Raw genomic sequence first — 23,480 nt, forward strand, 5'->3', positions numbered from 1 at the left:
TGCCTGACTGGGACCCAGCAGAGGTTAGGATACATTGCCTGGCATCAATGAACAACATATATTTTAAAAAAAAGTAATTAATATATATTTATTTTCACACGGTTTCACCAACGCAATCCTTTCGACAATCCTTTGAAAGAAAAGACAATGGAGCCGTGGCCTCAGGTTTCGGTGCAGTTTTATTCACAACACAATGTCCTACACGTTTCGGAGTACGACTACTCCTTCTGGAGTAGTCGTACTCCGAAACGTGTAGGACATTGTGTTCTGTGAATTTATGGGGGTGGCTACCCCTGCCGTGTGCCCGCCGAGGAAAGAGGCTTGGGAAAGCTACTAACTCTGTGTTGAAATATATATATATATATATATATATATATCAATTCAAGAATCCACACTCTATTCCTTGTATCCAAGGCAGTATGAAAAAGCACGAACTCGAGTTGTATCAAAAGGGTTTTATTCTGTGAACGGCAACAAAAAAGTAACTCGACGCGTTTCGGGAGACTTCCCTTGCTCACGAGTCAAGTTGTGTGCATATCATTGGTTTAAATAGACAAAACATGTGACACCATAACATAAACAACAGACTACCGTGCTTGTCAACATTCGGTAGTCAGAATGTGTCTTTCTAATTTCAGTTTACACATTTGCATCTTATTTAGTTTAACCGGAGATATAAATTATAATCATGACTGGGTTTCAAAACAAATTCCTTGCAAGCAATTATTTCGGCTTAACCTCGCCGTATTCGTTGCACTTATATCAATAAAGTTATACAGAATTCCTTCTTGATTTCTGTTTGTTCAGTAATTTTTCGAAACCGCTTATTGTATATAAAATCACCGATTTTATATACCCATAGAGAGAATCTGATTTCTGATATTTACAGATGTGCCTGTATGTATTCTCTTTTAACTCTGTAAAAATATCATGTTTGTGTGTTTTACACGTGATTTTACATATAATTTTGAGTGATTCACTAGTATTATTTTTTGTGTTTATATTTCAGGGAATGTGGATTCGTCACAAACACTGAGACGATATAATGCTGTTTAACATACTTGAATGTTCAGGAGAATGAAAATGACACTGAGAAAGTTATGCCCACTAGGGCAGAATTAGGTGCTGTTCATTACAAATAAGATGTGATTGTTTTGTAATTTGCACATTTATTCGAAAGATTATATGTTATGTTCCTTTGAAAATTCTTTTGAAATCGTCTTAGCCCACTGGGGCAGTACTTTGCAATCGGTGATTGTATATACAATAAGCGGTTTCGAAAAATTACTGAACAAACAGAAAGCAAAAAGGAATTCTGTATAACTTTATTGATATAAGTGCAACGAATACGGCGAGGTTAAGCCGAAATAATTGCTTGCAAGGCATTTGTTTTGAAACCCAGTCATGATTATAATTTATATCTCCGGTTAAACTAAATAAGATGCAAATGTGTAAACTGAAATTAGAAAGACACATTCTGACTACCGAATGTTGACAAGCACGGTAGTCTGTTGTTTATGTTATGGAGTCACATGTTTTGTCTATTTAAACCAATGATATGCACACAACTTGACTCGTGAGCAAGGGAAGTCTCCCGAAACGCGTCCAGTTACTTTTTTGTTGCCGTTCACAGAATAAAACCCTTTTGATGCAACTCGAGTTCGTGCTTTTTCATACTGCCTTGGATACAAGGAATCGAGTGTGGATTCTTGAATTGATTTAAGGGCTCGCCACTCAGCACGAGCCTCTGTCATAAAGAGGAGGAGTCAAGGCGCCGTTCAGCGTCTGCAGAACCTGATTATTTAATATATATATATATATATATATATATATATATATATATATATATATATATATATATATATATATATATATATAACCTACTGGCGATAGCCAGTAGGTATATATAGTTAGGGTTGTTTTCCATAGGGAAATCGCAACATTCTATTGGGAATAACTTTGCCGCCGGTTGAGGAATCTTCCTGAAATGTTCCTTAACTTTGCCTCGCGGCGCTCCGGTCCTTCCCTGAAAGTTTGGGGGGGATTAGTCAAGCGGGGGCCGACATAAAAGGGGGGTCCCAAAACGTGTTTTCCCCATGTTAATTCCCATAGGGCGGTTGGACTCACTTTTAGCCCGAACGGCTGAATGGTTTTCCACCAAACTTGGCAAAATTGTAGGGACTGGTAGCCCGATGTGCCTTTGCTATGTCTCAAGATATGTGCTCCAGTGGTTTTTACGAAAATTAACTTTGGAAAAATATATATTGGGCTACATTGGGCTATATATATGTTAGAGCCCAAATGTAGCCCAATGTAGCCCAAAGATGGCCACCAGAGACAAAATAAAGCAAATGTAGCCCAAATATCAACAAGATGTAGCCCAACTATAGCCCAATGACAGAATGTCCCAGAGTGTTCTAAAGAACAACTAGAGCGCTAACAGTCTTACTTATGACAAAAGTATGGCACACCTGAAGTCATCTTGATTGGAATAAAGTGTTAACACTTAAAACATTTAATTTGCAAAGGAACAAAATGAGGGGGTTCATTTTGCCATAGAAATTATGATTAGTGCTGAAGAAAGAAAAATGAGGGCACATTTTGAGTGACTTCTCAAATCCTCTTATATTTCATTAAAAAAATTCTGATATGCAGTCTCCCAAGATGGCCACCAGAGACAAAAGAGCCTGTGCTTAAAAACTCTGTTAGCAAAGCAGGCATTTGAAGGCACAAGCAGGAGCATACATTTTCGGGCGGCTGCCTTGCCGCCGAGAGCGCACCACTCCACCTACAGAGGGGGCCACAGTGACCTGTATACACAGGCCACTACTTCGTGGGACAGTAAGCAGAGGATGAGAAGGGTTTTGCCGGCTGGGGCCCATCCAGGGTCTTAATTCAGCAGAAATTGAACACTGCAAGAAACCGGGACTACAAATTCCAGAGTACTTGGCGCAGTTTCATTCAGAACAGCCCACAGAGGGCGTGCCATTTTGTATATATTGGAAACTGAAAACGGGGACCGGTTTGCGCAATACTTTCACCACACAGCCTTTGATAAAGAAGAAATTCGAAACGCGTCAAGCAGCTGGTGCTTAGACTGCTTAAAGAGAACAGCATGCAGCAATCCTTCATACCTGCAAATCGACTTATGCTTGAAGGTCGCGCTTTCTGCCTGAGTGACTCTCAATTGAAGGCACAAGCAGGAGCATACATTTTCGGGCGGCTGCCTTGCCGCCGAGAGCGCACCACTCCACCTACAGAGGGGGGCCACAGTGACCTGTATACACAGGCCACTACTTCGTGGGACAGTAAGCAGAGGATGAGAAGGGTTCTGCCGGCTGGGGCCCATCCAGGGTCTTAATTCAGCAGAAATTGAACACTGCAAGAAACCGGGACTACAAATTCCAGAGTACTTGGCGCAGTTTCATTCAGAACAGCCCACAGAGGGCGTGCCATTTTGTATATATTGGAAACTGAAAACGGGGACCGGTTTGCGCAATACTTTCACCACACAGCCTTTGATAAAGAAGAAATTCGAAACGCGTCAGGCAGCTGGTGCTTAGACTGCTTAAAGAGAACAGCATGCAGCAATCCTTCATACCTGCAAATCGACTTATGCTTGAAGGTCGCGCTTTCTGCCTGAGTGACTCTCAATTGAAGGCACAAGCAGGAGCATACATTTTCGGGCAGCTGCCTTGCCGCCGAGAGCGCACCACTCCACCTACAGAGGGGGGCCACAGTGACCTGTATACACAGGCCACTACTTCGTGGGACAGTAAGCAGAGGATGAGAAGGGTTCTGCCGGCTGGGGCCCATCCAGGGTCTTAATTCAGCAGAAATTGAACACTGCAAGAAACCGGGACTACAAATTCCAGAGTACTTGGCGCAGTTTCATTCAGAACAGCCCACAGAGGGCGTGCCATTTTGTATATATTGGAAACTGAAAACGGGGACCGGTTTGCGCGATACTTTCACCACACAGCCTTTGATAAAGAAGAAATTCGAAACGCGTCAGGCAGCTGGTGCTTAGACTGCTTAAAGAGAACAGCATGCAGCAATCCTTCATACCTGCAAATCGACTTATGCTTGAAGGTCGCGCTTTCTGCCTGAGTGACTCTCAATTGAAGGCACAAGCAGGAGCATACATATATATATATATATATATATATATATATATATATATATATATATAAAACCTACTGGCGATAGCCAGTAGGTATATATAGTTAGGGTTGTTTTCCATAGGGAAATCACAACATTCTATTGGGAATAACTTTGCCGCCGGTTGAGGAATCTTCCTGAAATGTTCCTTAACTTTGCCTCGCGGCGCTCCGGTCCTTCCCTGAAAGTTTGGGGGGGATTAGTCAAGCGGGGGCCGACATAAAAGGGGGGTCCCAAAACGTGTTTTCCCCATGTTAATTCCCATAGGGCGGTTGGACTCACTTTTAGCCCGAACGGCTGAATGGTTTTCCACCAAACTTGGCAAAATTGTAGGGACTGGTAGCCCGATGTGCCTTTGCTATGTCTCAAGATATGTGCTCCAGTGGTTTTTACGAAAATTAACTTTGGAAAAATATATATTGGGCTACATTGGGCTATATATATGTTAGAGCCCAAATGTAGCCCAATGTAGCCCAAAGATGGCCACCAGAGACAAAATAAAGCAAATGTAGCCCAAATATCAACAAGATGTAGCCCAACTATAGCCCAATGACAGAATGTCCCAGAGTGTTCTAAAGAACAACTAGAGCGCTAACAGTCTTACTTATGACAAAAGTATGGCACACCTGAAGTCATCTTGATTGGAATAAAGTGTTAACACTTAAAACATTTAATTTGCAAAGGAACAAAATGAGGGGGTTCATTTTGCCATAGAAATTATGATTAGTGCTGAAGAAAGAAAAATGAGGGCACATTTTGAGTGACTTCTCAAATCCTCTTATATTTCATTAAAAAAATTCTGATATGCAGTCTCCCAAGATGGCCACCAGAGACAAAAGAGCCTGTGCTTAAAAACTCTGTTAGCAAAGCAGGCATTTGAGATTTAAAAAACTTTTAATATATAAAAACGTTATCCGCCAATAGAATTAGCATTTAAAAAACCTTGCGAATTCAATGAAAAAACCATAGGTTTCAGGCCTTATATAGTTAGGAATTAGCATTTAAAAAACCTTGCGAATTCACTGAAAAAACCATAGGTTTCAGGCCTTATATAGTTAAATGTAAATGTAAATGTTTTTGAGCTTGTAAAGCGCACTGCTACCAGTCCATAGGTTTCCTGGCGCTGTATAACTCTGGGGAACCCGTCCTGGCTTTCCCTGTGGGATGGTCCCTTGCTGGGAGTCCCCAAGGTGGAGCCAGGCATCCCCGGAATTGGTGGGGCCGTTGTGGAGATTAGGCAAGCTAATGCCCAGAGTTGCCAAGTGGAACCCCTGATTAGAGTAAGCACCGAAGTGAGAATTATCGAGTCCGCTGACCAAGGTCCACGACCCTGCCGCGACGGGAATTGAACCCTGGTCCCGGGCCGACTTCTGCTCTCGGGCCTGCCGCCTCTAACCAGTGAGCCACACTACTCCAGTTAGGAATTAGCTTTTAAAAAACCTTTGAAATTCATTGAAAAAACCATAGGTTTCAGGCCTTATATACTTAGAAATTAGCATTTAAAAAAACCTTGCAAATTCACTGAAAAAATCATAGGTTTCAGGAGTTATATAGTTAGGAATTAGCATTTAAAAAACCTTTGAAATTTACTGAAAAAAATATAGGTTTCAGGCCTTATATAGTTAGGAATTAGCATTTAAAAAACCTTGCAAATTCACTGAAAAAAACATAGGTTTCAGGAGTTATATAGTTAGGAATTAGCTTTTAAAAAACCTTTGAAATTCACTCAAAAAACTATAAGTTTTAGTAGTGTTATAGTTAGCTGGACATTTTACTTATACAAAACCATTGAAATTGCTCCTATATAGTTAGTTGTACTAACTATATTTCGCGCACCCGCAATCCACTGCTGATGATGTCACATATTAGATCATTCATGACATGGTCAGTGACATCACTGATGACATATCAAATGACATCACTGATGACATCACTGATGACATCATCCACGTGACAATCACATACACCTTTTCATACACTATTACAATTTTTCAGCACTCTTTGTAAAATACAGAGTATCATATTTAAATCCATTGTCACTGCAATACAAGTATCTAAAAATCCACTCAGTGATTCATAGATGTATACACACATCTAATCACTTGCCTATGGATTCACTCATACATGCTGTCAATGAACAATAGAACACTATCAAAAATACTTATACATCTATATCGACATTAAACAGCACGCATCCTATTCACATATGAAGTCATCCTACTCACTTATGCAAACAATGGATCATATTTACTTAGCAAAACACTTATACAAACACCACTTCTTCTATTCATTTAGATAGTAAGTCATACTTAGTGAATTATAAAATCATTATTACAAGTATACAGTTATCCATACAGTCACTCAAACAATCGTTGTGTCTTACGTATACTTATTTATATACAACTGACACATACACTGCCTTTTATTTTTCTAGTTTGTTGGACCTGTACCATTGAGAAATATATTTGCTCATCACCACACCCATAAAGATATTCACTCACCCAAACAACTGTTAGAACATGTAGTTTTAACTTCATATATCTACTGAATCAACTATTCACAAATCTTTGGACAGTCACACACCCCCCATCGAACCACACACACTTTCACACTCCCATACAAATACTCAGTTAACTAATCAATAACTAATATAGACTTTACCATAGCTAGTAACCAACTGTAGAATCAGTTTACACAACAACTGACAAAGTGATACAGATATTCACACAGTTTAGTCACTATCCACTATATTTAGTGAGACATTATAAAATGGTCCAGTAAACAGTCAATTACACTGCTACTAAATCCTCCATCCAAATATTTATTTATATATATCCACTTATTCTTCAATGCAAATTGCTATATATATAAAATGCATATTTAAATAACGAAGCAAACCACATTCACTGGATGATGGCATCAGTGATGTCATCAGTGATGTCATTTGAGATGTCATCAGTGATGTCACTGACCATGTCATGAATGATCTAATATGTGACATCATCAGCAGTGGATTGCGGGTGCGCGAAATATAGTTAGTACAACTAATTATATAGGAGCAATTTCAATGGTTTTGTATGAGTAAAATGTCCAGCTAACTATAACACCACTAAAACTTATAGTTTTTTGAGTGAATTCAAAGGTTTTTTAAAAGCTAATTCCTAACTATATAACTCCTGAAACCTATGGTTTTTTCAGTGAATATATATATATATATATATATATATATATATATATATATATATATATATATATATATATATATATATATATATTCACTGAAAAAACCATAGGTTATAGACCATATATAGTTAGGAATTAGCATTTAAAAAACCTTATTTTACTCACACAAAACCATTGAAATTCCATATATAGTTAGTTGCACTAACTATATATTGCGCACCCGCAATCCACTGCTGATGATGTCACATATTACATCATTCATGACATGGTCAGTGACATCACTGATGACATCACTGATGACATCTCAAATGACATCACTGATGACATCACTGATGACAACATCCAGTGACTATGTTTCTGTAAAGTTAAAATATGTCTTACATATTGAAGAATGAGTGGATGTATAAGTGTCTGGACGAAGGATTTAGTAGGTGCATGACTGAATGTATGAGTGAGTGATTAAATGTGTCTCACTGAGTGCATGGGTTAGTGACTAAACTGTCTTAATTTGTGCATCATTATGTCTGTTGTTCTGTAAACTGCTGCATGTGTTGATCAGTAGCTATATGAGTAACTATATGGGTTATTGATTGATTGCCCAAGTATTTGCATGGGAGACTGAGTGTGTGTGTGGCTGGATGGGAGGTGTGTGACTCTGTACAGATCAATGTGTACTTGTATCAATGATTGTATAAGAGAGTAAGTATGTGTTAGTATATGGTTGAAAACGTAAGGTGCTCTATGTTTAACTGTATAGAGTAGAAAATGGAAGTGTGATTGATTCTTTACAGGACTGACTAGGTGTGTGAGTAACTCCATGGATGAGTGGCAGAGTGTGAGTGTCTGTATAGGTGTATGAGTGCATATGATTGTGTTGTAAACATGAGTGATTGTATGTATGAATGATTGTATGGGTGAATGAGTGAATGTGTGTGTAGACGTAGGAATCAGTGAGTACGTATGTAGTAACTAGTATTGGTGTGTCAATGGTTTCAAAAATTATACTCTGTTTTTAACACTGGGTGAAACAGAGGTTATATTAAAATGTGAGGAGATGCATTGTATTGTCACATGAATGATATCATCAGTGATGTGATCATTGATGTCAAGTGAGATGTCATCAGTGATGTCATTTGAGATGTCATCAGTGATGTCATCAGTGATGTCACTGACCATGTCATGAATGATGTAATATGTGACATCATCAGCAGTGGATTGCGGGTGCGCAATATATAGTTAGTGCAACTAACTATATATGGAATTTCAATGGTTTTGTGTGAGTAAAATAAGGTTTTTTAAATGCTAATTCCTAACTATATATGGTCTATAACCTATGGTTTTTTCAGTAAATTTTCAAGGTTTTGTAAATGCTAATTCCTAACTATATATGGTCTATAACCTATGGTTTTTTCAGTGAATTTCAATGGTTTTTTAATAGCAAATATCATAAGCTGTCGAATGTCAAGTACGTGGTAAGAATTTTTTTTTTCGTGTTTATGCACACTGATCTGCTTTGATTGCTGCCCCCCACCCCTCATTTCTATTAGGAGTACTCTCTCTTTGCAGATAGTGAAGGGTAGTTAACGCAGCCCTTTCCCCCTTTGTAATCCGTCGTGCCTGCTTCTCTCTCCATTTGATTGATTGTTCTCTTTGGTTCATTCTCTATTTACAAACAAGCACAGAGTCGCAATACTCTGTTTAGTCTTTGCAGATAGCGAAAAATCGTGTAAAAAAACAAAAGGAATCGAGCAAAATCAGTAGGCCACTAATGGGATCTCTTTTGACCTCGCTAAAATAGAAACATTAGGAACAACCTGTTGAAAATAGCAATGCGTATGTATATAAGCGGCGTTCATTTGTGTTCACAGTACCCCTTGTTGATTGTTTCAATCGAGCATTGAATTGTTCGAAGTTAATTCTCTTAACGATCTTCTCTACCTGCAAACGAGGAAGAATAGGAATATTCTATCTCCCTTTGCAGATAGTGAAGGGTAGGTAACGCAAGCCTTTAACACGTCGTACCTATTTCATTCCTCATTGATTGATTGATTGTCCGAACATTGACTGTTTGGGAATTAGTTCTTTTTGGAGGTATTCCCTGTTTGCAAATAAACGTAGGAAAATCTTTGCAAGTAGTGAAAGGGTACGTAATGCGGACCGTTCTCCCCCGTTGTAATCTGTCATGCCTATCTACTCCCCACTGATTGATGCACCTTTTTCACCCGGACCATTTACTAGAGATACGTCATCTGGCCCGACCAGAGAGCACCCCTAGTGAAAAGGACATATGCAATAATAACGAAGTGATCACTGTATCCTGTTAACAGAAACTTTACCATGAAACAACCTGGAAAGAAAAAAATAGGAAAACGAAAATCAGTAGGCCACTGATGAACATGAACTTTTATTAAACAACGAACAAAGAAACGATAACATAACGTAATGATAAAACCTATTAATGTCCTAGAAACAAGAAAACGTTAAAATATGCCAGTGGTGAGAGACCAGAAAAACAGTAAGAGAAACCAAATCACCCCTCGCTGTCCCACCGCCTGCCACGCCAAAAAAATCGATAGACTAGGGAAAATGCAAGTCAGTAGAACATCCACCCCCACTCTGGAAACTTCCAAGGTGGGGCAGGGTTCCGGCTACGCCCAGCCGGGAGCAGCCCATATAAGGCAGGTCCTGCTGCCACGCCTCGGCCAGGAGATCCTAACGTAGGGTGTAGCCGGAGGAGAGGCCGAGACCAGCGGGACCCGGCCAGGGGATTGCCTTTACAACGCTGAACAGTTGCAGGGGGGGGGAATGTCTCCTCGACCCTCCCCTCTCTCTCCCAGTCCGGCCGCGGTGGCCCTTGAGAGTTGCAGGTAGTCCCGCCACATGCTCTTCCGGTCCGACCACCAACGGTCGGGGGGCCGAGGCCGACGGGATCCGGCTGCAGCCGATAAACCAAGAAACCCGTTCATGGGGCCAGAGCCAGGGGCGTCCGGCCGACATCCACCGGAAGCCCGGCCCGAAGACGGACGGGACACTTCTTTCTTTTATAATGGCTGCGACAACACTGGAGGGGGATGTCTTGCACATGCCTCCGACCCCCCCCTCGTCCTCATCGCCTGGTCCGGCCATAACAAATCTCAAGCGAGACGCCGTGGGGTGCACTGGGAGGGAGAGACGGTGCGAACAGGCCTCTCCCGCCTCCCCAGGTGGAGGCTTCCCAGCTGCACCCTCAGCGCTCCAGGCGGTGGCATCCTAACAACTACAGTGCTGCACAGTTTCGGAACGACCTAGATAACGGTTCTTCCACTGTGGCCATGCTGCAACGTCTCGCCCGGCAGGGTGGAGCCCGTCCGCTCATGTGACCCCGCGATCGCCGGTAGCTGCCGAACTCTCAAAATGGCGGTCGACCTGGCAAGAGCGGGCCCAACATAAAGAAATGGCCCGGTCACTGGTTGACTCCACCACCGTAGTCCTCCACGACCTTGAAGATTCTAGAGGAGCCGCGGGAGTCTCCGACCCCCGATGGGGAATGACTGCCATGATCGCCCGTGGAGTGACGAAACTGTATCCGCGGGACGTCGGCGCTCCCATGCTGGCGCCAGCCTCACTTTGAATTACTACAATCCTGCAGACCTTACTTCCGGTGAAAGCACAGTGTGACCCGGTAGGAAAAATTATTGCACCCCCTCCCCTTTTTGACTGATAGTTCAAACCACCGATCCTTTCCTTTGCCCTTTTAACGGAACTTTGGACTGCCTCCCCCTCTTTTACATTTTCTAGAGAAAACAAAACATTAACCACTACATTAGCATAGCAGTTGACACCAGAACTGTTTTCAAATTGAAAACCAACAACATCTTCAACAGAATCCTTTTTGTTTCTGCTGTGACCCTGCTACAGCACAGGCATTGTCCCCAGCAGTAATTCTGCAATGCCGGTAAGAATAGCTGTGGTGCCTACTGGACTCACTCACCCCCGCGGCGCCCCACGCCGTTTTTTGCTGGGCGGCAACTTACTAGACATCACTTTCGTGCCATCTAGATTTCAGCGCGTTCTGCTGCCTTGGAACTATTCGCACAACAGACCGCTACTGACAAGAATATTTCATTATTGGTGCTGTCAATTTCAATAAATCTATTGGATAATTAAAAAGAAATTGCCACGGTCTCTTCGTTGTTTAAATGTTTTTACTGTTTTTGTTTTGTTGTATATATTTATATGTTATTAAAGTTTTATATTCCTACTACTTTGTTGGAGTGCTATATATTTTTAATGTGACACATAATTGTAAAAACTTTGATGTACAAAGAGTCATTCCTGGAATCTTCCGCTTCAGGCTCGGTCCCCTCCCCAATCACAATACAGGATGGTTTTCAGATAGTAGGAACGCGTGTGCTGTGACGGATCTCATCGAGTGTGGGCCTTGATCTACTATAACTCCTTTGAAGAGGGGTGATTCTTTACAGCTGGGGCCATAAACTACATCTGCAGGGCTAGCTGATAGCCTAGGACCGGCCTGGACATTCGGACACAGAGGAAGAGGAGTGTCAGAGGGTGCGGTAGTGAATAGGGCGAAAGGGAGGTGTCGGGCGGGCACAGAGTGTGATTCTCAGGGAAGAGCAGCGCAGATGGGGGAAGGTTTATTGCCCATGCATAAGACAGAGAGCGGTGGTGACCAGTGCCTGGGGGAGATGCTTACGAGGGTGAGGAGCCATGCTACGAATCGACAGCGTGCAGAGAGTGGGTCTGGTCAAGACATCTAAAATGGCTGCCGTGCACGACAAAAGTGTGGCATTTCAAAAAAGGCAAGATGGCGCAGACAATGTTTTTCAACACTTCCTCATTTCCTTCGAATCGAACGTTAACAGACGTTGGGGCATATTACCAAAGTTAAGCGATATTTATCGCTAACGATGCTTACCAACCAATTTTTTACCACTAAGCATCGTCAGAAATTATCGAAGATAAACCTTACTATTATCAAGGTTTATCGCAAATGCGATAATAAACGGCCGCAATGCATGAATATCGCTAAAAACTCAGCGATATTCATGCATTACCGAGCTAATACTCTTAGCCATGTTATCCACCTCCCATTGGATAACATGGCTAAGAACTGCTCAGGGCAGGTGTTACTTTTTGGAGATATTCGCGCTTAGCGCGAATATCTCCAAAAGTTGGTAATAGGAGATAGATATCTTGCATGTTGTAATGCAAGTTATTGTGGTATATGGAACTCATACCATAATCTCTCAGGAAAGCAGAAACTGATCCTTTTGGGACCGCCTAAAAAGGCCTAGGGGGTGACGAGTACTCTACTTTGCCCCCTTTTCACGTTCCGAACTATTTTATTTTACTCTCTTCTGTAATTACACAAAATACCAGCGATAAGATGCATCGGAGACACACAGTGAGAGAAAGGAGGCCGGAGATGAAGAAGACATGTCAAATACACATTGGAGATAATATAGTGGCAGAAGGGAAGTAAATATGAGTAAACTTACCATGTAACATAAAAATGTTGCACTCTATACTATAAGTCATTTTATACTACAATCACTTCGCTACAACCTCATAAATTAAAAATAAAAATAAATAATGTCTCAAACAATTTTTGATTTCTAAATATAAATTTATTCTTCAGAATTTTCTAAATTTGAAACAACTAGTAACATGTCCTCATCAGTAATTTCCTCTTCAATCATCTCATCTGGAATCTCCTCATTAAAAGTCTGCAATGATGATTCTTGTAACTCTATGGTCTCCAAACACTCGATAAATTCGCCATCAAGAGATTGATCAAAAAAATCATTCAAGTCATCTCCTCCTTCTGACAATATTTCATTATTGGTGCTGTCCATTTCAATCAATGTAGTGGAATCATTCAAGTCATCTCCTCGTGACAATATTTCATTATTGGTGCTCTCAATTTCAATCAATGTAGTGGAATCATTCAAGTCATCTCCTCCTTGTGACAATATTTCATTATTGGTGCTGTCCATTTCAATCAATCTAATGGAATCATACAAGCCATCTCCTCCTTGTGACAATATTTCATTATTGGTGCTCTCAATTTCAATCAATGTAGTGGAATCATTCAAGTCATCTCCTTGTGACAATATTTCATTCTTGGTGCTGTCCATTTCAATCAATCTAATGGAATCATACAAGTCATGTCCTCCTTGTGACAATATTTCATTATTGGTGCTCTCAATTTCAATCAATGTAGTGGACAATTCAAAAGAAATTGCCACGGTCTCTTCATTGTGAGCCATTTTATTTTGAAATTGCTTGCTGTAAATTGCAGAAAAAAATAATCACTTTCATTTATCGTTTTTAGTAATACATAATATAAAACTAACTTCATCAAGTATTTAGTATAACAGAAGGACTGCAAATAAATAACAGAAAACATTTTTCAAATTATCTTCAAGTGTACAACATAGTTCCCCTTACAAATTAACAACTCACCTTTTTAAAAGTAGCAGAAGTGTTAGTATTGTGTAAATCAAACACCAGAAATTCACCACCAAAAATTCCTCACAAATGTACCTCAGACAGTAGTATCACAAAATGGCTGTGGTTTCCTCTCATTTGACATATATACATAACCAATTAACTTTCATCACACACAAATACAAAACCAAAGTAACATTTTAATTGGTTCTAAATTTCAACACTTTCAAATGTGTTTTCCCCATGCAATTTTCCATAGGACATTTACATACGTCTACACCCTGAATGGCTGAACGGAATTACACCAAACTTGGCAAAATGGTACATCAAACCTAAGAGGTCAGGAAGGATCTACTATGCCCCCTTATGGTCATTTCCCCCTTCGCTTTGGCCTCCTCTTGTCTCTCAATCCTACCGAGGGACAAGATGGCGGCCGCTACGGACTGTTTGCAATGTTGACAGACGCCGGAGAACCAATCAGCTTCGCAAAGCTCCGTAACGCGAAAAGTACGCGAAGCGGAGCGCTGTTACAGATATATATCTTTTTTTCAACGTTAATTTCTCAAAATCCACTGGAGCACATATATTGAGACCTAGCAAAGGCACATCGGGCTACCAGTCCCTAATATTTTGCCAAGTTTCGTGCAAATCCATTCAGCCGTTCGATTATTATTATTTTGTTTTTTTTTTGCCCCGCGGGGCCCTTTTAAAACCTCCACATCAAACCTAGGGGGTCAGCGAGGATCTACTATGCCCCCTTATAGTTATTTCCCCCTTTGTTTTGACCTCCTCTTGTCTCTCGATCCTACCGAGAGACAAGATGGCGGCCGCTACGGACTGTTTGGAATGTTGACAGACGCCGGAGAACCAATCAGCTTCGCTTCACAAAGCTCCGTTGCGCGAAAAGTCCGCGAACCAGAGCGCTAACCGGTCCGCTGTTACAGATATATATCTTTTTTTAAACGTTAATTTCTCAAAATCCACTGGAGCACATATATTGAGACCTACAAAAGGCACATCGGGCTACCAGTCCCTACAATTTTGCCAAGTTTCGTGCAAATCCATTCAGCCGTTCGGGCTAAAAGTGAGGCCAACCGCCCTATGGAAAACTCAATGTTAAAAACACGTTTTGGGACCCCCCTTTTTTCTCGGCCCCCACTGGACGACCCCCCCCCAAATTTTCAAGGGCTGCTCAGAAACAAAATGTGCCATTTTCCTGAAAATTTCAGCCGATTCCGTCCACAAACGCCAAAGTTATTAGACATAGAATTTTCAAAAAACCCATAGAGAAAAAATCCTAACTATATATACCTACTGGCGACCGCCAGTAGGTAATATATATATATATATATATATATATATATATATATATATATATATATACACACACACACAAATATAAATGCCAAAAAAGATGCAGAGAACTCTGGGTATTCCCCAAGATTAGGTGGAGAGCAGCTCCTATATAGAGCACCCGACAACACCAGCGACACTCTGAATTTACCCCCCTCAAATGTCTGCTTTTTAAAAAAAAGTTTTTAAGCATAGGATTAGCACATTACCATCCATGTTGAGATAAAAAGGGGAAAAGTATATTGCCATTTCTTCAGGAAAATCTTTAAGCATAGTATTAGCACAGTGCCAGCCACGCCGAGCTGTAAAATGACAAATGCATTTTACCATTCAAGGCACAGTATTACAGCTTTGGATTGGTAAAATACCATCCAAGCCAACCTGGAATGTATAAAAGCAACCCCTGACAAGTGTTTCGCTATCATAGCTGTTCAGATAGATTTAGCTTTGTCCAGTCACAAGTGACCAACTTGTATAATTCAAAGATGTAACACTGTGTGGTGTAGTACTGTGTGAGAATGTGTAATATTTGTTGCAACTGCCCTCACTGGAAATATCAACTCGTTTAAAGTGTAAAACCATTAAAAAAAAAAAAAAAATGAAAAATACCGAATAGAAATTGCAGGTGACTGATCACATACCACCACAACTGGGATGTTTCTAATAATAAAATATGTAAACCCCCTGCCAACAATGGAGATAAATATTAGTAGGGGATGCGTCATAATCAAGTGCCTTTGTCATACTGAAGCTAGGTAGGGCCTCACAGCGTAAAAGAACCCTGTTCCAAATTAATAAAGTACACACGAAATAAAGAGCTATCAAATGAAATACACATTAGGAGGAAGTTGTTTTGGCGCAATGCAGTTGTTTATAAGCGTGTTTCTAACAACTTGCGAGAAGTAGAACAATTTAGTAGTGACATGCACCATTCATTAATCGCAGAAACTGACACAGAAAAATCACACTTAATAAAACACTTGTCCGCATACCTGGTGCTGGCTGTGCTCTGCAATGACACTCTTGGTCACTGTGTCCCAGATTTTAATGCTCCTATCATCAGAGCTGCTGGCGCACAGATGGGTCTGGCCAGGGTAGTGACAGAAGGTGAAACCAGACACCCTGTCAGTGTGGCCGACCAACTCTCCTGAAATGGTTAACAGAAATGAGTGAGTTTCTAAAATTGGAAAACTGCCAGTCTGTACGTGGCGCCTAATAAATGTAGATGCTTAATCAGGCGTAGTGCCAAATCTAAATGTTCGAATGCATGTACCCTACATTAGGACACCCAGTACCTCAGTTAGAATCAAGCATTCTGTAATGATCTGGAGCTCATTTACGAAGTCAGTTTGGAAGAACACTGCATCAGTTTCTGCTTCAGACAAGGAGCAGAACCATTTACTTTCATAAACTTCAGCTCATGCGTGGGTCTGCTGAGACAGAATTTCAGCAGGTTGTAAAATTATCTTCCAGTCTGAGGTCTATCTTCTCGAGGAAAGGACAACAGTGCATTAATAACAAAGAAAAGTTACTTCCCAGTAACACCAGTTAGCCATCATGTGAGTTTTTATTAAATCCACAAACCCTGAATATTTCAGTACACATGCGGAATCTTGGAATTTGTTATTTATTTTTAAATTTAGTCAATGGAGAGGAAAACAAATGTACACATCTATGCCTATGGAAAGTCAACATTCTCTTTATATATTTTATGTTTAATAAAAAACATCCATAACATTCAAATTTGTATCACAAAAGATGGAAGGGGGTTAAACATATATAGCAAATTCTGCTCCTATATACTTTTTTCATGTATTCCTTTTTCTTTTAAAAAGGGAAAGGAATGTATGTTCCTTCCACAACAATGCCGTTTTTATAGTAAAAATTGCACTTTTGCTTAAAGGCAACCAAAGATGACAGTAAAACCTAAACGCAGCACACTCACAGTTATCCCCTCAGTTGATTTTGCTGGTCTACTGAAAGATGTAGCATCTAATGCCCAAATTTATAAGGATCCTTAAGGGGTGGCGGAAGGGCCATTTAGGAGTTTACTAGATACCCACAATACAGAACTGGTGTTACACCTAAGAATGTCCCCTTTTCTCGATCATGAAATCTTAATTAATGTTCATAAACACTTAATGGAATAGCAAACTCACCCCTTCCTAAAGCGGGTAGGACAGCTGAAAAGAACTAAAGCAGATATCAGAAAAGTCTGAACACCTAAGATACATTTTTTTAAGCAGTCTTCTGGATTTTTAGTCTGTATCATCATAATCACCAATAACTACACCTTTTGTGACTGTGCATTTATGCTGCCCTATGTCTTCCATGAGGTCCTCCAAGTGGCCTCATACTGATCTGAAGCCATCTCTATGAAATGGCCCTGTATCACTGCCTTGACATCCCAGACTACAACCTGGCTCACCACTCCATTGTCGTTTAGCTTTGTGAAAAGATCCCATTCTCATAAGGAATATCAAACAAGCATTATTCAGATATATGCACCCTGCCACTCTGTAGGTTACTGGTCCCAATCCAGAGAACATTACAGTGGATCATGATCGAAAGACTCAAGGACCCTTTTGCTACTTCCCCAATATTCTGTTATGACCAGATGTTGTACTGGTTGAAATCAGAAGAATGGGTGAATATAGCATGAAAGAGTCTTGCCACGGTAAGCCTAGATCCTTGTTGGCGAGGGAACAGGAAATCTAACGCCTCTCTGTTTGTGTGAGTCTTCAGAAAGTTAGAGAGTCAGGAAATAAACAAAATGCTTTGTGTTTTAAACAAGCACATCCAGATTCCAGGTGCCAAGTTGCATCTCGAAGTAGAAGAATTTGGGGGATCTCTCCAGTCAGACTCTTCAGACTACTTGGAGTTAGCAGAAGGAATTAAGGTTGCCTTGTAAGTAACAAAGACATTTGAAAACTGTGAAGGGGAACTGGGAGCTACTTGAACATGATACACTTTACAGTTTTTGACGTTGGGTCATGCTTAAGACGCTAAAAGATTAAACTTATGGTTGAATAATTTTGTTAACAACATTTGTGTATATTCTGGAAAGGAAGTCTGAAACATTCAGGCTGGAATAATTGAGCTTGTATGAATTCTTTGAATGTGGTCTGGTCATGGCACATTTAAATGTTGAATCAACAAGTTATGTAAAAAGAAATGAGTAAGGATGACGTAACGAGAAGTCTTATTTTCTATGAAAACTATTTGGCATATAATTGCTGTAGTTGTTTTTATCCTTGTAGCTGCTTAAGTGGAAACTGAAGGCCAGTTGAGTCTTATGAAGCCTAGTGAATAAGGTAAAGGAAGTAATAGTTTCTCACAGAAGCAAAAGAGAAGGGAATTGTTTTATCGAGAAGGCATCAACTCACATTTGTTTCTTGAAAACAGATGGAAGTCCACTGAGCCAGATCATCAGATGTTTTCTCTATGTTAATTCCAATTCCCCTGTTCCTTGGAAAACATGAGTACTTGTTCAGTGGCCAGTGGAAAAGCCATGTGGAAAAACCAATTCTGCCCTATTTAGGGCACATAACGCTAGCACTGTGAGGGGTGACCACCCAAATGTAAATTACTAACCAACATCGATCTCACCACCAAGTGATTTGGTGGACCATTCAACCCCCAAACATAGGCAACAAACATGAAAGAAAATTTTACTTACCATGTAAACATCTGTTTGAGGCATGTAGTGCTGGTAGTACTCAAGATTGGCATTTTCTACAAATAGACTTCAAAAACCTGCTGTTCTTCCATCTCAGATTGCAAGCTAGTGTAGTGCAGTTCCTATATCCCTAATAGGCTCTGCGCATTGGAATAATATACCCTATAGATTTGACATAGGACTAGGGTCAGTATGTCTCTATAGAGTACATTAAACTTCATTGTGTGTGCCAGCTAACTCAGAGGTCACTAGAAACTTTCTTGAATGAACAAGAAGGGTTTAGTGTCTGACAACCGCATAAACATGACAACTTAGTTTCCCTTAGAGTCTGAACAATATTTTCAGAGTCGTGGAGACAATAGATAACTATTTCACTCAGTCAATTGTGCATGCTTCGTTTCTACAGAGTTTGCACAGAATTAGAGAGACAGGAGTTTCAATAAAAAAGGGTTTATTGAACAGTCTTCTTTCTCATGCAAGAGATATGAACTGCTACAATCGTAAGACAGAATGCGAAGTATAATGCATACAGCGTAAACAGTAATATAAAATAATACTGTAATAGCATTGTCTGTTGCTACGACATATATAAAAATACATACATAAATAACACAGGCTAAAATACTCAACTGGTGCTTCTAAATGCACCTACCCCAGTGTACCTAACCTAGGTCTAGTACAAGGGAAAAAGGAGGTGCTGTCTTAGCTATTGTCTAGTTTTGCCAAGAATTGCCAAAGGTTTCTCAAGGTTCTAATCAGCTCCTTACCTTAAAATGAGAGAGGTTGGTATCTCTTTCCCGGGACTCTATTTCCCAACACCTCGCAAGGGGAGTCAGAAACACTGGAGCTGGATTCTCGGCAGGAGGATGACAGCTTCTGGTCAGTGCATCAGCTGGGGAGTTGGCTTCCTTCGGTACATGCTGTGGCAAGCTGCGTCGTGCAAGTAGGTAGTCGAACTGCACCGAACCACACCGTGCTTTGCCATAGCAAGTGAAGGTATATTTATACCTTGAAGGTGTTTAGGAATGTCAGTATTGACGTAAAAGTCAGGCATATGAACGTCATGAATGAACCCCTAAGGAACAGATGTTCATGCATAATAAATGAGTTCTTGGAGAAATCAATATTGATGCAAGTGGAAGTCCCTAAAGCTTAAGAGTCTGGTTTTACAAGAAGTCGTTGTGACGTAGATGAACAGATGTACGTAGCCATGCCTGTATTTGGGTAGCATGGGCTGTGCCTAAATAAGGACTAGATTTCTATGTATATATATATATATATATATATATATATATATATATATATATATATATATATATATATATATATATGGGCAATGTAAATTATACCTATATAAGTGCATGAATCGGGAAATGCATACAGAATCTAAATCGATACACAACACCCACTCCACTTTCGTATGCAAGACGTCACTAAATTCTAAACATGATAACATATCTAAAATGTATCTACACACGAAGTGCTAAAAGCATGTTTCAAACAGATTGTAAATAATGTATCAAAACTAGTTGTAAGCATAACATTGCATTGGTGCGGTACACATTAAAGCAATGTTTCATTCTAATCAAATGTAGACATTTGAAATGCAAATCGAATGAATCATAAAAATATACATTTATGAAATGGCTCGTAAATATAGAAGAAAAAGGGCCGAAACCATTTCATGTCAGATTACATAAAACTGTTTGTTTGTGGACAAGGTCATTTATTGTCTCTGGAAGTATTCAAAGAATTCTTGCCCTCTATGAATAGTTCTACTATAAGCAGATTACTTGTGCCAAAAAATGAACAATACAAACTTTGGGTAAAAATTAATCATAGGAAAAAGTTCCAAAGTTAGTACCTTGTTTTTGAAAAATGAAGGTCAAATTCAAAGTCTCTCAGAACACTGTGTGCAAAAGTCAGTGTTAGGGCTTGGAGAAAGCATGAAATCTTCTATGTCTGTTGACAAAAAATTGTCTATCTTTGTAGGCGAAAGTTGGATTACCTCGTTTAGAAGATTAACCTCACATAGATGTGAAGCATCGCCTTCAGCATTGGCCGCATCAGCAAATTTCGTATCAGTTGTTACCTGCGTGCCTGTTGTTTCCTCTCGTACCTTAGCAGTTGCAATTTGCGTTTGTGAGATCTCAATGAATGCCGTAATCAGAATTGGCAGCCGCTGGGGACAACACAGAGAATGGGCCGTTACCAGTTCGAGTATCGATATCCGTAGGCATGACTAATGGGAGTGTTAGACGGATGTCTAGCATGCATTCTTCTCCGCATAGCAGGCAGCGTATAACAGGGAAGATGCAATCTTGCCAGATCGGTCTGAATGACAGAAACCATGTGGCATTTAATTCTCGTAGATGAGGTAAGGCTAGAATTTGAATGATGTGCTCACGACACTTTGTCTCCAATAGAGCTCTCTCTAGGGTGCTTGGAGTGGCGTTGGCTATTTGGCTTGCCATATCGTAGCAGTAGGAGCAAAAATAGTATCCCTGCAACAAGTCTAAAAAGTAGTGACAGTCCGCCAAACACAGAGTGCACGAAGCTGGGAAATATTCCAAGGACTGCTTGAAAAGGTGCTAACTGTCCTGAAGATACGTTCTTAAATAGATGTACAATACCGCTCGTACCAGACATGTTTAAGATACGACTTAACATTTCTGAGAAATTTATAGGGCAGTTTGTATTCAAAGGGCATGTATCTCGGCAGAAGACCTTGCGACTTGTAGATCATAGGTCACTTTGGCCGAGGTCAGTGGCACAGTTTAAAATAAAAAAAATTGCTTTCATTCTGCCTAGAGTAACAATTCGTATAGAAGAGATGTTCAGTGAAGACTATAGAGTCGACTCCCTGACTGTCTTGGTTTGTGAAAACAATACTTGCATACAGCAAGTGACCATGGATGACAATTACTAAATATGGTATACCTGGCAACATGCCACAGCAGCTGTGATCGTTCAACATAAGGTAACTCCCATTCGAAAGTTGTCCAAAAATTGGATCAATCACCGCAGCTAGTGAACCTTGCAGGTGACAGGATAAGTTGTTAGCGGAACCATCACAGGCCCGTGTAAATTAATACCCTGACAAAGGATAGAACCGCTTAGTGTGTTTTCACAGTTAGAACCGCTAAGAAACACTTCACGCCCCCCACTTCAACATCTGTGTGTGTATGGTAAATCTCAGGATGTCTTGATGTATTCTTTACCCAACCTTTCATATGTGCCTGCTGGTATGTGTTTTAGGCAATACTGAAATGAGAAATTGTAACAGGCAGAGTGATTGTTCCATGTATTATCCATTCAGTAGCTGGTTTTTCTGCTACCATGAATGGCAATCTTTCCAGTTTTTCAATGCTCAGCACCGTATAGACTGCTCACATTAGTGCCAGTGAGAATGAATTCTGAAAACAGTGACGTAGTGTTGATTTAATGCCAAGGCACATAGCCTGAACAAAGGTTTTGTAACATCCAGCCTAATAGCATGATAGAAAGTAGTTGCGACTGACCATGTTGCAACATGACCAAGTCCTATTCCATGATGTCCATGGCACAATATACTATGCTGTCCAATGAATATATCCTGAACGACCGAGTCGTTAACCCATTGTCAACTACAGAGAGAGATTTCTCTAAATTAATACGATCAATTTCTCGTATTCGTTCTGCAGTCTCTGCTTGCGTAATCTTCCATATTTCTTTATATGCAGCATATATACCGGCAAATATGAAACGTTTTTGATGCGGTGTGACGGGGCGGGTCGAACGACCGAGGGACAAACCCCAGACTCGGACTGGTGGACAGTGGCCCCGCTTTTACCTACTTCTGTCCCTTCTCTACAGCAGCCTGGTCCGTGCCTCAGAGAGGACTGGCCGGAGGAAGATGACGCTAACCTTTGGCAGACCGAGAAGTGGGAACACGGTGCCTTTAATTGGGAGGATACATGTGGCGAGGAACCGCCTCTAACCCGCGTCACTTCCCGATCCACGTCAAAAGGAGGAGGAACCCAGGAAGCGACGGACGGCGTTTCCCCGGAGGAGAGAGTGTTACTGTGCGAATGGAGGAGTTGGAGAAGACTGAGCGAGGAGGACGAGAAGTACGAGACGGACCCGCAGAGGAACATCGGAGGGGACCCCGAGAAGCCAGGAGGCCACCGACCTCACGAGTCGCCCCGCCACGCTCCCACGGGAGGAGCGTGGCTCCAACAGGTACGGGGCAAAGTAGTGGGTTGGGTGGGACGGAGTGTCCAACCTAAGGAGTAATCAGTAAATAGTGTAAAGCCCGTGTATAGTCTCGCAACCCCGTCTATTCCTTCCTCACGAGCACTAACGTTTTGCACAGACCGAGGGTTGACTGCACTTGAGCACGTGGTTTTCCTCACACCCGGCCCTGAAACCTCCTGAGCCCAAAACCTTCCCTAACCCGATCCTATTTCTTTCCTTCTTTTCCGGTTGCCGTGCCTGACGGAGGACTGATCCACCCGCCTGAAGACATCCTGGATCCTCTAAGGAAGCCCGCAACAGACCCGGCAGCATTCGCTCGAGAGCGGGTAACCAGTAGAAAAAGGAGATCATATATAAAAATAAAGCCCTCCTTGAAATCTCTACTTAAGGCCTCCGACTGACTATTCGGCCCCGC

General features: G+C 40.9%; 1 protein-coding gene across 3 annotated transcripts in view; it reads right to left on the reverse strand.

Moving 5' to 3' along the window:
* Positions 1-23,480, reverse strand: part of GEMIN5 (gem nuclear organelle associated protein 5) — a 384,438-nt gene that overhangs the window by 322,831 nt on the left and 38,127 nt on the right. For all 3 annotated transcript variants that reach the window (XM_078653694.1, XM_078653693.1, XM_078653695.1), the window contains one exon: positions 16,143-16,297. In XM_078653694.1, the coding sequence (XP_078509820.1) occupies positions 16,143-16,297 (155 nt within the window). The remainder of the gene's footprint in view (positions 1-16,142; positions 16,298-23,480) is intronic.

The sequence above is a fragment of the Lissotriton helveticus genome, chromosome 7 (assembly GCF_964261635.1).
Source record: "Lissotriton helveticus chromosome 7, aLisHel1.1, whole genome shotgun sequence".
NCBI classification, from domain to species: Eukaryota; Metazoa; Chordata; class Amphibia; order Caudata; family Salamandridae; genus Lissotriton; species Lissotriton helveticus.